This window comes from Erythrolamprus reginae, chromosome 4, assembly GCF_031021105.1.
Source record: "Erythrolamprus reginae isolate rEryReg1 chromosome 4, rEryReg1.hap1, whole genome shotgun sequence".
Lineage (NCBI taxonomy): Eukaryota > Metazoa > Chordata > Lepidosauria > Squamata > Dipsadidae > Erythrolamprus > Erythrolamprus reginae.
The window spans coordinates 76,934,791-76,950,452 of record NC_091953.1 but is presented as its reverse complement, the minus strand read 5'-3'; the positions used below and the strand labels follow the sequence as shown (position 1 = coordinate 76,950,452).

Genomic DNA, 15,662 nt, shown 5'->3' with positions numbered 1-15,662 from the left:
ATGGGCAAAGGCACAACAACTCTATGCCCATCTGGCAAACAAAGAAGGAAGCAATGCAGCTGAGGGAGAAGAAGATGTTGATGAAGGTGCTGATGACTTAGAAGACCCCCCAGCCATCAACATCAACTGCTTCTCCGACCCCATCCACATTCATGGCAAATAAGGGCTGGTTTGATAAATTTCAACGGCGCTATGGCCTGAGGAGCATTTCATTGCACGGATAAGCTGCCTCAGCGGATACAGGTGCTGCCGAGGAGTATGTCCATGGCATGTTTAAGGAGATAATTGAAGAAGGGGCCTACCTTCCAGAACAGGTGTTCAACATGGATGCCATCGTGCACTTTCTTAATGAAAGACAAAGCCAAAGCCTCTGGTTTTAAGGCCCAGAAAAATTGGGTAACTTTGATCATGTGTGGAAATGCAGCCGGCTTCATGATCAAGCTAGGTCTCATTTATATGTCCCAAAATCCCACAGCCCTAAAGAACAGAAATAAGAATGTGTTGCCAGTGTACTGGATGCATAATCCTAAGGCATGGATTACAAAAGCTCTCACGCGGGACTGTTTTCACCAGTGCTTTATCCCATAGGTGAAGGATTATTTGGCTGACAAAGGACTCAATTACAAAGTGCTTCTCCTAATGGACAATGCTGGAGGCCATGATGACCTGGTGCATGAACATGATGGGGTAAAAGTCGAATTCTTGCCACCAAACACCACATCACTTATCCAGCCGATGGATCAAGGCATTATCCACGCATTTAAGGCGCTGTACACACGCAATTCCCTTGGAAGCCTCGTGGAAGCAATGGACGCTGATGAAAACTTCACATTGAAGGGCTACTGGCGTCAGTACACAATCGCATCATGTCTGAAGAACATTCAGATTGCCTTAATGGATATGAAGACACAGACAATGAATGCCTGCTGGAAGAAATTGTGGCCAGAAGTGGTGCAGGATTACAAGGGATTTGCTCCTGAAGAAATTCAACATGCTGCAGTCCAGAAATCTATGAAGCTGGCACAGTTACTGGGTGGAGAAGGCCTCAATGACATGATGCCCGATGAAGTCAATGGGTTGCTTGATGAACATGACCTACTACTGACAAAGAACTGGAGGAGCTGACCAGGTCAGCGAGTGAAGAAGAGGAAGAAGAGGAAGCTGAACAAGCTGAGGAAGAAGAAGAGGTTGGCTTGAACGGCTTGCAGAAGTGCACAGAAGCGCTGCACATCTCGAACAGATTGTGGAAAGTTGGGATCCCAACATGACTTGCTCTATACACTTTAAGGCCTCCCTTGACAACATCATTGCACCTTACAGAACCATGTTAGCCCAGAAAGGGAAACTGTGCCAACAACTACCCATAACTATGGTCATACGAAAACCAAGAGGCCTGTCATGCCATCGCCTTCAGCATCCATTGCAGAAGTGCCCAATGAAGTGGTGATTGAAGAAGATCCATAGTTATGTTAATAATTTTTGCAAATAAATAACAACAAAAATAATTATTGTTATTAAATAATTATGTTTATAAATATCAGGATCACTAAGTGTCTTATTCAATGGTGAGTACTAGTAATAATTGTGATTAAATGGTTGTTAAGGGAATGGGAAATGGTAATTTAGGGGTTTAAAGTGTTAAGGGATGGCTTGTGATACTGTCCATAGCCAAAAATGGTGTTTTTACTTACGCATCTCTACTTCGCGGAAATTCAACAACGCATCCACGCGAAAATCAAGGGAACACTGTACAGGGTCCATTACTGTAAACAAAGAGTGAGCTGAAGAATGTGTTAAAGAGGTTTGCTTTAAAAGTTTTGTCATTGTAGTCTTTTATCATTTGGTCCTTTAAGGGGAGGGATGGATCTGGAGTCTTTAAGTTTATTGTTTACAAAATTATAGAATGCACAGGTGGACATAGTACATAGAAGGTTTTTTTCTTGAATGATATTATAATTAGTATATTCAGTCTTAATTTGGTGACATAAAGTTTTATAACGGCTTTTAAAGTTAGAAACAGAGTTTTTTTAGATTGAAGCTTTCTTATTTTTATGGGTAATTTATTTTTCTTGGTTTTGGTGGAAATTTGAGGTACATATAATTTAATGGTTCTTTGGATTCAATTAAAATGTATTGTAATAGTCTTCAGTTGTGGTACAGCCAGAGAATATAGCATGCCAATCAAGAGATGAAAGGTATGCATCAATGATATCATAATTTGGCCTTTTAAAAGTTGTAATTCATTGTAGCTTTGTTAACATGATTTCTGAAAGGACGTAGGTTGAGATAGAATTCTATTGTGTTATGGTCGCTGTTCTGCCGGGCTCTATAGTATGAGTCTCCCGAAAATAGAAGGCCATGATTTAATGTTGGGATGGCATGCTTTCGTATGGTATGAAAAGTATAGAACACATTCCTACTTTAAGAGACATATAATTAGAAAGGCATTTATAGATGTGTGGACCGATATAAAGAAAGATTATTTTTTGTTTTGCCAGAATGGATATCTCCTATAGAGGCCATAAGCCACCCAAATTTACTACAAGAGGGTAAGATCTGGAAATACAGGGACTTAGTTAAATTCCACTTAAATCAGTGGAATTTAAAAACGAACCAGGACCTGTCGGAGTCAGTTATTGTAATAGACTGGTGGCAATACGCGCAGATAAAGTCCAGGTTCTATAAAGATAAATAACATATATACTTAGAAAGGATAATAACAAACTATTAACAACAAACCAAAGAAAATTGATTGGAAAAACATATAAATTTGTAATTAATTGTAAAAATATGGAATGGACATTAAAAGATAATATGATTAGTTGGTGTAGAAATTTAAACAAAGAGATAGATTTAAATACTTGGGAAAAGGTATGGACATATAATTGGAAAATAACAAAGTCAACTTCCTTTAAAGAAAATCAAATTAAAATGTTCTATAGATGGCATCTGCCGCCAAATAGAATCTCAAAAATGTTTCAAACTAAGTCACCCAATTGCTGGAAATGTAAAGTAGAAATAGGTACTTACAGTATTACCATACTTGGTGGACATGCCCAAAAGCAAAAGAATATTGGAACCTAATAGAAAAATGGTTAAAAGAAATAACACAGCAAGAAATCAAGAAAACACCAGAACTCTTTTTTTAAGGTATTTCAAATAAGAAATATAACAAAGATATATATTATTTAATAATAAATATATTAGTAGCAGCTAGGATAGCTTTTGCTCAAAAATGGAAAGAAACTGAGGCCCCAAAAGAAAGAGATATAGTTAAGAAAGTTTTAGAATGTGCTGAGCTTGATATGATGATGAGAAGGTTAAACGATCAAGAAGAATCAGAATTCTATGATACTTGGCAAAAGGTATATATCTGGTGGGATACAAAGAAAAAGAGATAACTTTACTGTTATACTATTTTAAATATACTAGTACCTAGTAGTTATATTGCAGTAGATGATGACTATTCACAATACAAATGTAAACTCCTTTTTTCTTCTACTTTTTCCCCTTTTTTCCTCCTTTTTTTCTATTTTAGTTCAATTTAAGCTATAAATTTAATTTTTTTTATATGTTCTTAAATACTTTAGATGTGTTTCTATCTATCACCTTATAATTGATATTTTTAAGTATTTTATAGATGGTGTTAAACAACGACAAGATCTTTTCTTTTCACTTTTTTTTTCTTTTAAATATAAAGATGACTTCTACTCTGAGCGGAGCGACTGTAGCTCCACTAAGTGTTGCATGTTATGTATGTCATGTTTGTCTATGCAATTTAATAAAAATATTTTTAAAAAGAAAGAAAATTCAAGGGTACCAATTTCACACACAAACACACACTTGAAAGTTCAAAAACAATGTTCTTTATCACAAAAATTCAAAAGAAACAAAGCACCCTTTTTGTATTGCAAAGAGCACTCATCCAAAAAAAACCTGGTAGGCTGTACAATTCCCTCAGTCCTTAAGTACTTAGCTAGCAGCTGTGAAGGAACATCACAGCCCTCCTTCTTCCATGAAGTGAGACCCCCACACTTTGCTCTGCTTTGGTTTCAAAGTCGTGAAAAATCAACAAACAAAGTCTGGAAACAGCAAGGCACGGTCCTGAAGAAACAACGATCAGATAATCTTCCACAATGGCCAAGCCAACACGCTACTATTTATATCAGCAGCTCTAATTACTGGAGCCCCACCCAAACACAGGTGGCCTCTTTTATCTCCTGTAATATTTCTTCAATTGGTCTCTTCGATGCATACTTCTGCGCATGTGTGGGTCTAACACTTCTTCATCCTAATCAACCGAAGATAATGGAGATTGGCTTCCTGGGCTGTGTGCCAAGCCCCCCTCTTCCAAGTCTCCCCCACCTTCTTCTTTGTCCGAGGAAACTGCACTACCTGCCTCTGTCGGCAATAAAACAGGCCTATAACATGTTGATCTTTCCCCTGCATCCACCTCCACATTCCTTGGGGCAGGAGCTGGGTCAATGCCAACCACAATAGTCACTGTTAGAAAAAGGGTATTTTTTTTGTAGTCCATAAATTGAGTGTAAACTGTTGCAGAAAATGAGGTCTAGGCAATTGTTAAGTCTTCTATTATCAGTAACATGTTGATCTAGTCCTAGATAGTAATAGATTATAGGTTTGAATGCATGGGTTCAACTGTACATTCATTTAGGGTCCAATTTATAAATGGTAGGTTTAGGTCGCCAAGAACTATAAGAGGATGTGGATAGGAGGCTGCCCAAGTTAGTAATGAGATTAGCTTGTTTGCATGTGAGATGTCATAATCAGGTGCTCTATAACATAGAAGGAAGCGAACTGTGGTATTTAACGTCATAGTTTCATGAAGTTGAAGTTCATGTTTGACTTGCATTTTTGTAGGTTCAGGGATTTCTTATAGAAAATTGCTACTCCACCTCCTCTACGGGTTTCTCGATTGGATTGGTAGACATCATAATCTCTAGTTGACATATGATGTCAAGATTAGCAGTTTTCAGCAGGAAACGTAGTTCAGGTATTTTGTTGATGCTGCTTCTGGAATTAATGAGTTTGCATTTAAGATTATTAGTGGTTGATATAGTAAGGGGTATGCATACCTACTCGTGGTTTATTGGGAGTTGGTCTAGCTTTGAGTAGAATTGAATGTTAGGATAAATTAGGGTGATGTTGGCTTGGAGGATGTGGTTTAAGGTTGGTTGTTCTTGGTTGGCATTGGATTGGAAGTTTGAATGGTTTTGGTTGAGGAATGTTGAAGGGTTGGATGGTTGGATACAGGACCTTGATTTGATGCAACCAGCATGGTAACCAATGTAAAGGTTGGTTTGACCTTGGTCTTGATGTTTTTTAAGATCAGCTCTGAGTTCACGGGATTTGATATGCTGTAATATTGATAAGTCAGGCTTTGAGCGTAGTTGCTTTGGATTGGAGTAATTTCTGTTAATAAAATTTATAGTGCTAATGAATATTCGTTTTCAGTATTAAAGACGACTACAGAATTTGGGTGCTATTGAGCCATCTCTGTATTTTAATTCAGGGCCATCTCTAGATACTTCAATGATTTCCTCAGCTGGTAATTTTGGTGCAATAATCTTATGAATCTTATCTATATCTGGTTCATTTGTGACATCAAGACCAAATAGAAGACCTGTTGTACCTACCTGAACGGTCTTCTCGATGCACTGGAAGGAGAGTCCAACATGGGTAATTAACCAATCCTATTGGTAGAGACTGAGTAAAAAATTAACATAATAAATAGGCACCGCCCCCTGCAGTCTCCCATGAGCTCAGTTTTAAAAACGAATAACCACTGAAAGAGGATAACCAAATTTAATTGAACAATTCAACAACATAAACCAACCCAACTTCCGGAGTCCCTAAACTTCAACTACCGGGTGGGTTTGGACTCTCCTTCCAGTGCATCGAGAAGACCGTTCAGGTAGGTACAACGGGTCTTCTCCACTGCATTTGGAAGGAGAGTCCAACATGGGATATACCAAAGTTCTCAAAGCCCATGGGAGGGAGAAGGTCTAATTAGGGACTTAGGAGAAACACAAACTTTCTGAAGGACCCGCCTGCCAAAGGCCGCTTCCGCAGAAGCAAAGGAGTCCACTTTATAATGTTTAATAAATGTGGTAGGCGCTGCCCAGGTTGCTGCTCTACAGATGTCTTCTATGGACGCTTGTGTAGCCCAAGCTGCTGACGCAGCCGCACTCCTGGTTGAATGGGCCAGTATCCCCTCTGGAGGGGTATGCCCTCCCGCCTTGTAGGCCTCAGAGATACAATCCTTAAACCACCTACTAATAGATTTTGCCGATAGTCCAAGTCCCAATCTAGCCTCAGAAAAGGATATAAACAGAGTTTCCGATTTCCTGAACGGTTCTGTTCTCCTAATGTAAATCTTAAGAACCCTCCGGACATCGATCTTATGCCACAATAACTCAGAGGGATGAGTTCCATGTGTACAGAAATCAGGAAGGATTAGCTCCTGTTTCCTATGGAAGGCCGAATTTACCTTCGGCACAAAGCAAGGATCCAACCTAAGCACTACTCTGTCCGGATAGAAGTGGCAGAGATCTGCCCTTACGGATAATGCTGACAGCTCTGACACCCTGCGAGCGGATGTAATAGCTACGAGAAAAGCTGTCTTCAAAGAAAGTAACCTAACTGGAATAGTCCTCAGCGGCTCAAAAGGAGGCTTAGTCAACGCTTGTAAGACCAGTGTAAGATCCCAAGATGGAAACCTCCTAACTGGAGGAGAATGTTTATTTGTAGCTCCCTTAATAAAATCTCGAATCCAATTATGCTGTGCTAACGAACGAGACTCTGATGTCTGGATCATGGTAGATAGAGCAGCTACCTGCCGCTTCAAGGTATTAGGGGCCAGACCCTGCTCTACCCCTGCCTGTAAAAACCCCAAAACATCAAGTACAGAAGCTACCCCAGGATCGATAGAATGTGTGGTGCAAAATTTACAAAAGGCTGCCCAAGTTGCCTGATAGATTCGTGAGGTCGATGGACGCCTGACGGCCTGCATGGTAGCTATGACCTTCTCTGGCAAGTCAAATTGTCTTAGTCTATGCCTTTCAAGTGCCAGCCTGTCAAGTGTAGCCATTGGGGATCCGGATGGTGAAGGTTCCCTTGGCTGAGAGAGATGATCTGGTCCGGAATTCTCCACGGAGGTGACACTGAGAGAGCCACCAAGTCGGCGAACCATGGTCGTCTTGGCCAGTAAGGGGCTATCAAGATTACTTCCACCCTCTCGTGGAGGATCTTCTCCACCACCCTCGGAACCAGGTTTACAGGTGGGAAGGCATACAGAAGACCTGAGGGCCACGGAGTCCACAAGGCGTTCGTTCCCTCTGCCCTTGGATCTGGAAAACGTGTGTAGAACCTCTGGAGTTGGGCATTCTGACTGGTGGCAAACAGGTCCACCAGGGGTACTCCAAACCTCTGGGTCAACTGCCTGAAGAGTTCCGGGTCGAGCCTCCACTCTGACGGATCCAGGGTCGCCCTGCTGAGCCAATCCGCCTTGGTGTTGCTGATCCCGGCAATGTGTTCCGCCTTGAGGGATGCTAGGTGAGTCTCGGCCCAATTGAAGAGCCGTGTAGTCTCTTCCATAAGACGATGCGACTTCGTGCCCCCTTGGTGGTTCAGGTGGGCCCTGGTCGCCACATTGTCGGTTAATATGAGTATATGTCTGTTTTTCACTATGGGGGCGAAGGCTAAGAGAGCTAAAAATACGGCCCTCAGCTCTAGGAAGTTTATGTTGACCGGTGACAGGTCTTCCAATGTCCAGAGGCCCTGCGCCATATGATGGCCCAGGTGAGCTCCCCATCCGTATAAGCTGGCGTCTGTGGTAAGGATGAGCCGATCCTGTGTCCGGAAGGGAGAACCTCCCTGGATCGCTCCGGTGGTCCACCACTGTAGGGACTTCGTGACTGCCCTGGGCAGTTTGATTGATCTGTGGGAGTGGCTGATCTTGGCCCTCTGGGCTGGAAGCAGGAACCACTGAAGGCCTCTGATATGGTGCCTGGCCCAGGGCACAATCCCGATGGCGGACACCAGTGTCCCTAACACTTTTGACAATAGTGCTAGTGGAACCCGTCTGTGACGGATCAGGTCGGTAACGAGCCGGTGGATATTCTCCTGTCTTTCGGGAGAAAGAGTTACAGTGCCTGATATGGTGTCTATGATGACTCCTAGATGTTGAAGTCTTGTAGCGGGAACCATCTGGCTTTTTTCTAAATTGATGGTGAAGCCATGGGCTTCTAGGGTCTGTACCGTCCTGGACAAGTCCTCCCTGGCCTGACTGGGGGACCTGGACAAGATAATTATGTCGTCCAGGTAGGCCATCAGTCTGATGGAGTGAGACCGTAGGTGCGCTGTCAATGCATCCAGCAACTTGGTAAAAGTTTGCGGGGCTGAAGAAAGGCCAAAGGGCATGGCCTTGTACTGGTAGTGGATGCCCTCTGAACAGAATCTGAGGAACTCCCGATGAGCCGGATGTACCGGTACATGTAGGTAGGCCTCTTTCAGGCCTATTGAGGTTAGTAGGTCTCGAGCCCTGATTGAAGGGAGTATGGTTTGTAAGGAGTGCATGTGGAATCTCCTGTACTTTATAAAGACATTGAGCTGCTTTAAGTTTAGTATCATTCGATATCCTCCTGATGCTTTGGGTACGAGGAAAATTCTGGAATAGAATCCCTTTCCCTCTTCCAGTGGAGGTACCTGCTCGATGGCTTGAATCTCCAATAAATGTGCCACTTCTTTGTGGATCTGTCGATGCTTCTGAGGGTCCCGGATTATCGGGCAATGTACAAAACGGTAAGGGGGCTGTCCTATGAATTCCAGCCGTAGTCCTTCTGACACGGTGGCTAACACCCACCTGTCTGAGGAAGTAATCTGCCATGAGGGACTGAAGTGCTGCAGTTTCCCTCCTAGCGGCAGACTCCCGGCCGAGTCATTTTGAACGACGAAAACCCCTCTGACCGTATCCCCGAAAGGGCCGTCTGGTCTGCTGATAGCCCCTCGGTCTGTCCTGGAAGGATCCACGGTCGCTCCGAAAGGATTGTTGTGTATATTGACTCTGGCTGAAGGGCCGTTGTGTCTGTCCTGAGCCAGTGGATGAATCCCAGCGAGGATTCTGGCGTCTCGCGTAAGGAGTAAACCTTCTATCCTGGCGCCTGTTGGATCTAGGCAGGACCTTCTTTTTGTCCTTGTCTTCAATTAAGACCTTATCCAGGATCTCCCCAAAAAGCATCGAACCTTGTAGTGGGGCTGAAGCCAGGCGCCATTTCGACTTCAAGTCTGCTGGCCAATTACGTAGCCACATAAGTCTACGAGAGGAGAGTGTGGTAGCCATGCCTCTGCTGGCGAACTTAGCCGCGTGGAGGGTCGCATCGGCAGAAAATTCGGCTGCCGCCAGTAATTTACTCAAATCCTGGCGCAATCTACCCTCCTCCGGTCCAATCCGTGACTGCATTTCTTGGAGCCACATTATTGAGGCCCTATTGAAGAAGGAGGCCGCAGCAGCCGCCCTGAAACCCAAGCCAGCCATCTGGTGGGTCTTGCGCAATAGGGTTTCCGCCTTCCTGTCTTCAGGTTTTAGGCTCTCCCCTGTCTCGGAGGGCACCAGGGCACTGGAAACTAGTGTCACTACTGGCTGATCGATGGGAGGGAACTCCAAAAGTTTTTCCACCTCCTCATCAAACGTATAAAATTTTCTCTCCAGGTTTGACGGGCCCTGGGCTGCTGCGGGATATTGCCACGGTTTCTTGAGTCCCTCAACGAAAATGTGTGAAGCCGGAATATGCTCAGTCTCGGGTTGGGGCTCCCTAAGCAGAGAGGCTGAAGTTTTACCGGCGTCTTCCTCTGTTGCTTTCGTTCCCTGGAGGTTCATCACCTGCTTAGCCTTAAATAGCAAGGTCCTAAACAATGCTGGTTTGAATAGACCTGCCACTGGCTGTGTGTGTTCTCATCCTCCGAGAACTCGTACTCCTTGTCACTGTCCTCGCCAAAAGCCGGTTCTTCTGATAGGGACCCCAGCCCCGAGGGGGGCGGTGCTGGCCAAAGGTTCCTTGTCTGAGGTGGTGCAGCTCGGCGTGCATACTGGCTTGACCCTGCGGTCACCCCCTGAGAGTAGACATCAGCCATCAACTCCTGTATATCGGGGCATGTGTTGCCAGGTCCCCTGCTGTGACCGCAGTCCAGCTGCCGTGGGGGTGAAGGTGGCTGAAGGAGCCTGTGCGCCTCTTCGTGCAGGCCCCACTGACTCAGGCCTTGTCCAAGATAGAGTTGGTGATGGTGCCACTTGAGGTATTGAGAAAAACTGTCCATCTGGCGACCAATCACCCTCCTGGAAGGTCCCCGTGTGCCCATAGGCTGATTGTGGGGTCATGGGGTCAGGAGTGGGTACCTGCCTCTGAGTCAGGGGCACAACTGAAGGGGAAGGTTGTAATGCTGCCTCTAACTTCTTCTCTAGCGCCTTTATGCGCTTTTCTGCCTCTTTAAGTGAGGCTGCTGATGCTGGTGACTGAGAAGCCTTGGACTTCTCCTTAGTCTTCCCCTTTTCTTTTTCCTTAGGGGTCGCCGGTGACCCAGCCTTGTTGTCCCCGGCTTTATCCATTCTACTCACTTATTATCACCGAGCTTGAAAACTTCTTCTATAATGTCTCGTCACCTCGAGCAAAAATGGCGACCGGCCACCCCGTTGTACTGCGCATGCGCCTTAGAGCCCGAAGCTCCTTTCGCGCCTCTCAGCTGCCGGAAGCCCTTCCAGCTGGCGCTCGCTCAGCTCTCTTGGGGGCTACCCAAGATGGCAGCGCCCAGCGTTTTCGCGGGCTTTTCGCGCCCTTTCTAAACGCCCGCCGCCCAAACATCGCCTTCTGCCGCTCCCCCTACGGCCTCGAACCTTCTGGGGGCATCCCGACTCTCGCCTCTTCCGAGGCTCTGTGGTGATCCTGCCGGCGGCGGCGCTGGTAGCGCTCTCGCCGCTTAACAGCTGATCGGGACTCCGCTCTTCCCTGCGGAGTCCTCTGGGGTGCCTTCGTCCTCGGGCCTCCCAGTGGTGGGGGTGGACCCCCCCCCTTCGGCCCGCAGCCCTCGTTTGACCGCAGAGGCCAGTGACTCCGGGCTGAGGTGCTCCTCTTGGGGGCAGATCCCGCGGAGGGAAACAGCCCCTAAGGAGATCGATGGGGGTGTTGTCCTCGGAGGACAGAGACCCCTTCCTCCAACGTTGTTCCAATCTGGAAAAGGAGACAAAAACAACACATTAAACATGGTAAAAAATAACATTTTTACTCTAAGCAAAACTCAATATGACTCTACTCTGGGACTGAGTTTTTAAAACTGAGCTCATGGGAGACTGCTGGGGGCGGTGCCTATTTATTATGTTAATTTTTTACTCAGTCTCTACCAATAGGATTGGTTAATTACCCATGTTGGACTCTCCTTCCAGATGCAGTGGAGAATGGCATTATTGCATTTCTGCTCTCGTTCGAGGGTGTCTTTTATAAGTAAGGATATATTGTTTGAGTTGTTTGTGTATTGATGAAGTAGTGATTGTTAAAGTTGAGTGTATGATGGAGGTGGTGGTTTTAGAGCAGATGATTGAGGTGATTGTTTATGAGTTGGAATAAGATTATGATTGTTTGAGTTACCACTTGATTGTGTTGAAATTTTATTGTCCAAAGATGTAAAGCATGCTTGTATCCTTGCTTCAATATGTGCTTCCATAGACTCAGTGTATTATTTTTCAGATGATATGGTTGTTTTTAAGTATTCTTTTTGTGTTGTTATTGTAGTTTCGAGGTTATGGAATTTAGAAGACATGGTAATTAGATCATTTATTTTAGGTAGACATGATGTACAGAAATGAAGAAAAGTGGGAGCTTTTTGAAGGAAATTGGTTACATTTTTATTAATATCAAGGCAGGTATTGTGGGCAAAATTAAGGCATAGTTGGCATTTATTGTATCATTGGTGGGTTTGTTACATTTATAGCATGTGTCATCTTTAGTATCATCCATTTGGGAGCATTTGAATGTTGAGTTTTGAGATTTTTTGCTTGGCATATTTATTTAATTTTTTTTAATGATTACTAAGGATGGTACTACTAGGCTCCTGGAGGTTTGGATGGTTTGGATGGTTTCTGGGAGCTTTCCATAGTTGCTGTGGTTTCTGGGTGTCTCAGCTGGATTGCTGGTACCCTTAGCAGCTCTGCTTTGAATCTTCCACAGGTCTGCTTGGTTCCCAATGCTTGTCAAAATCTTTAGGGGCTTGGGAGTTCACTGCTGTTGTACATACTCCTGGTCAGTTGGAGGATGATGAAGAACTTGAGGACTCTGATACAGATAGTGTTTATGAATTAGTGGTAGGCCCGGGGTTACAGGTAGTAGAACAGGTGGGAGGCCAGCCACAGGATGTTGCTATGAGTCCAGAATCTAGCAAGGAAGAAACAGACATTCGCTGGGACAATCCTAAATTCAGAAAGGTCCAAAAACGTAAGGAACAGGTGTTTGGAGGAAGATATTAAGGGGAGGAATGGGTTAAATACTGGAGTGATGTATTTGGTATGTCAGGGGGCTACTGGGGAAGAAGGGTGGAGTTTCAATGTAGTGGTAAAATGAAATGTATTCCCGTTCAGCTCCCAAGCAAGCGAATTCATTCTGTGTTATTTTACAGTCATTTCTGCTGTTTTTGAATCATAAATCTTGGTAAATGGAGGAGGCTGGGAGGAATGCATGAGGAATGTAATTAAGAGAGATAACGGTAGAGAAAGGAATGTGCTAGTATGAACTGCATTTTGAATACAGAAGAGAAGAGAATAAAGATGGAGTTTCTTTGTTTATGAAATACTGCATTTAGTAAGAGTTATTTGTAATAGTTAAAGTTCTACCAGAAACCAGAACAACTGGAACAGATGCCTTTTAACAAACTCCAAAGGGGTTTGATCATCACAGCTGGGCAGCCAAGTTCCTGTTGCTTTAGAAGTTGTCAGGACTTCAGGTGCTTTTAAAGATTGTCTGATAAGTAAATATAACTTGCTTGGTCTTTGTGAAATTTGTGAGCCACATGGTAACCCTTTGTTAAAAAGGTTTTCTTCTTGTTTTATTTGTTTATTTAATTAATTCCTTTCGCCTATAGGATCTTGTGGTCCCTTTGTTTCAGTTTGAAGCCACGTGGACAAAGTTAACAAAGTTTCTTTAATGGTGGCCACCATTTGCAACAAGCGGGCTTGGCTGGGTCTCCAGGAGTAGGGGGCTCTGGGGAAATCTCTGGGCATCTGGAGCTTTGAGGGAGAATCCACTGGAAGTGGGGGGGATTATCAGCTGTGCATATGGGACTCTGAGCGGTGGCATTATGGGTTACGTAAAGGCTGTGGGGGAGAAATCAGCTAAGCTTCCTGAAGGCATTGGGATCAGGCAGGCAGTGGAGCTCAGGCAGGCAGGCAGCATTGGGGGCGGGGGAGGGTGGAATCCTCTGTTGTCGGAAGCTTCAGGGAGGTATCAGCTGGGTGTTGGGAAGGAGATCGAAACTGGGGGCTCCCCTCTTCCTCTCCCAGCACAAACATTTTCTCCTGTCCCCCACGATTGTTACTGTTTCCTCTCCCAGTATAAGTGTTTTCTCCTCTCCCCACAATTGTTTCTGCTTCATCTTCCAGCACAAGTGTTTTATTCTGTCCCCCACTATTGTTTCTGCTTCCTCTCCCAGCCAAATGCTTTCTCCCATCTCCCATGATCACTTCTCACGTCCCCGCTTACCTTCTGATGGAGATCACTGCAAGGAAAGCCCTTCGTGGGGGCTTCTTGCTAGAAATCCTTCGAGATAGGAGTCCGTGAGTGCTTCCTTAGTCTTCCATAGGCTTTTTTCTACTTTTAAAATGTTATTTCCCAACTTTTGTTTACTTATGGTCCTTGGCGATGGGACTAGGCATCTGCCCCCATCACCTTCTTAGTTGGATGTTGATAGTTGAATATTGTATATAAATGTATAATTATATATGTTTTGATATGATTTATGGTATATGTATGAATGCTTATGTGAAGTTTGTGAAAAAATATGTTAAAAAAAGAAATTGCAAATTGAATTTGAATTGAATTGAATTTATTAGATTTGTATGCCGCCCCTCTCCATATTTTCCCAGAGAAATCTCTATTGGTTCAAAAGCAACACAGGAATAGGTCTCATTTTCAGAAAGACTGCATCTAATCAGTATATCATCTTTCAAGATATAATGCTACATTATACTAACTGATCAAGTATACTCCAGTCCATGAGAATTTATTGCATATGTTTAGTAATTTTTAATATATTGTAGGGCATTCAATTAGCATAGTGTATGTACTCTTCTGGTACATAACATATATCAAGAAGCATGGAAAAATGTTATATTGAAAGTTACAGATAATTGTAGACAAGAGAAATGGACTTGATTCATAATGTCTCTGTAGCATTATGTAATACAATTATTTTAACATTGTCCATATTTTATGCATTCAGGCTTAGCTGTATAAAATGTAAATAAATGCTATTATTTTTATAATATGCATTCTTGTAACAGGTTTTTGTTTCTGTTACAGTATAAACATGGAATCAAGAAATAAAGTATATTGCAGTAAAACTGCCTTCTTAATAGTTTGAAAAAGATATTTCTAAGTATTTTTACCATTTTCCTATTTAGAGTTGGCTGAGATGTGAAGAACAGACATGCCAGTATCGTACCCGTCGACTTCCTCTCCATTTTTCCCGGAATGGACCTCTGTGTCCAGTCTGCAAGAAAGCTATTGTTAAACGAGAGGTAAGAATGAAATCCAACTAGTGAACTATCCCTTTCTACTTTTGAAACCTGTGGATGATAGCTATGTCAGTCATTCTTAGAAAAACAGTTCCTTTCCTATTAAGTGAAACTCTGGGGAAGAAAGAGAAAGACAGAAGAAAAAATCTATTTAAGGTATACCAAGAAGATGAAAAGTAACTAGCGAGCTTCTGGGCATGTGCAGAAGCAAAAAAACAGTAATTTTTAATCGGAATTGCTCTGGTTGCGCATGCATGGCGCGTGCACACTTGACCACAACCAGAGTGGGCTTACGCGCTCCATTTCCCCGGAAGAATGGACGTTCCGGCCTTTCCACTTGAGGCCCATGCCTGTATTGTATCTTCTTTTAAATAGCAGAGAATACTTCCAGAAAGCCACATCATTTTAAAAGATCTGTAAAAGTATAATCTGCAATGTCCTGTTTTTCTATTAAGTATTAGTATTAAGATAAGGCAGCTGAGTTAAACCCTGACTTAGCCATCCTTGGAGTAGATCTATTTAAATAATTGGGAGGAGTTAGTGTGATTATAAAGAAAATTTTCTGGGATTAATATACTGCCATAATGTACATTTGTCCAATTCTTTGCTATTTCTATGTGTCAGGCACACGTATAGAAATATACAGCAATATCATCTGTGCTCTTTGCTATTTGGCAAATTACTAGGAGGCCAAGGCCTTTTTTCCTTGTTTTTGTCCCCTGAAACTAAGGTGCATCTTATACTCCGATGCGTCTTCTGCTCCAAAAAATGTGGTATATTACCTAAAGCAGTTTTTTTTTTGTTCTATGCTAACTTTATTAACTCTTTGCAGATCTCCAGTTTGACTCAATCATTTTAAAATATTTGC

At 43.4% G+C, this 15,662-nt stretch overlaps 1 protein-coding gene across 3 annotated transcripts in view; it reads left to right on the top strand.

Moving 5' to 3' along the window:
• Positions 1 to 15,662, top strand: part of POLA1 (DNA polymerase alpha 1, catalytic subunit) — an 801,468-nt gene that overhangs the window by 525,903 nt on the left and 259,903 nt on the right. For all 3 annotated transcript variants that reach the window (XM_070750673.1, XM_070750672.1, XM_070750674.1), the window contains exon 35: positions 14,681 to 14,797. In XM_070750673.1, the coding sequence (XP_070606774.1) occupies positions 14,681 to 14,797 (117 nt within the window). The remainder of the gene's footprint in view (positions 1 to 14,680; positions 14,798 to 15,662) is intronic.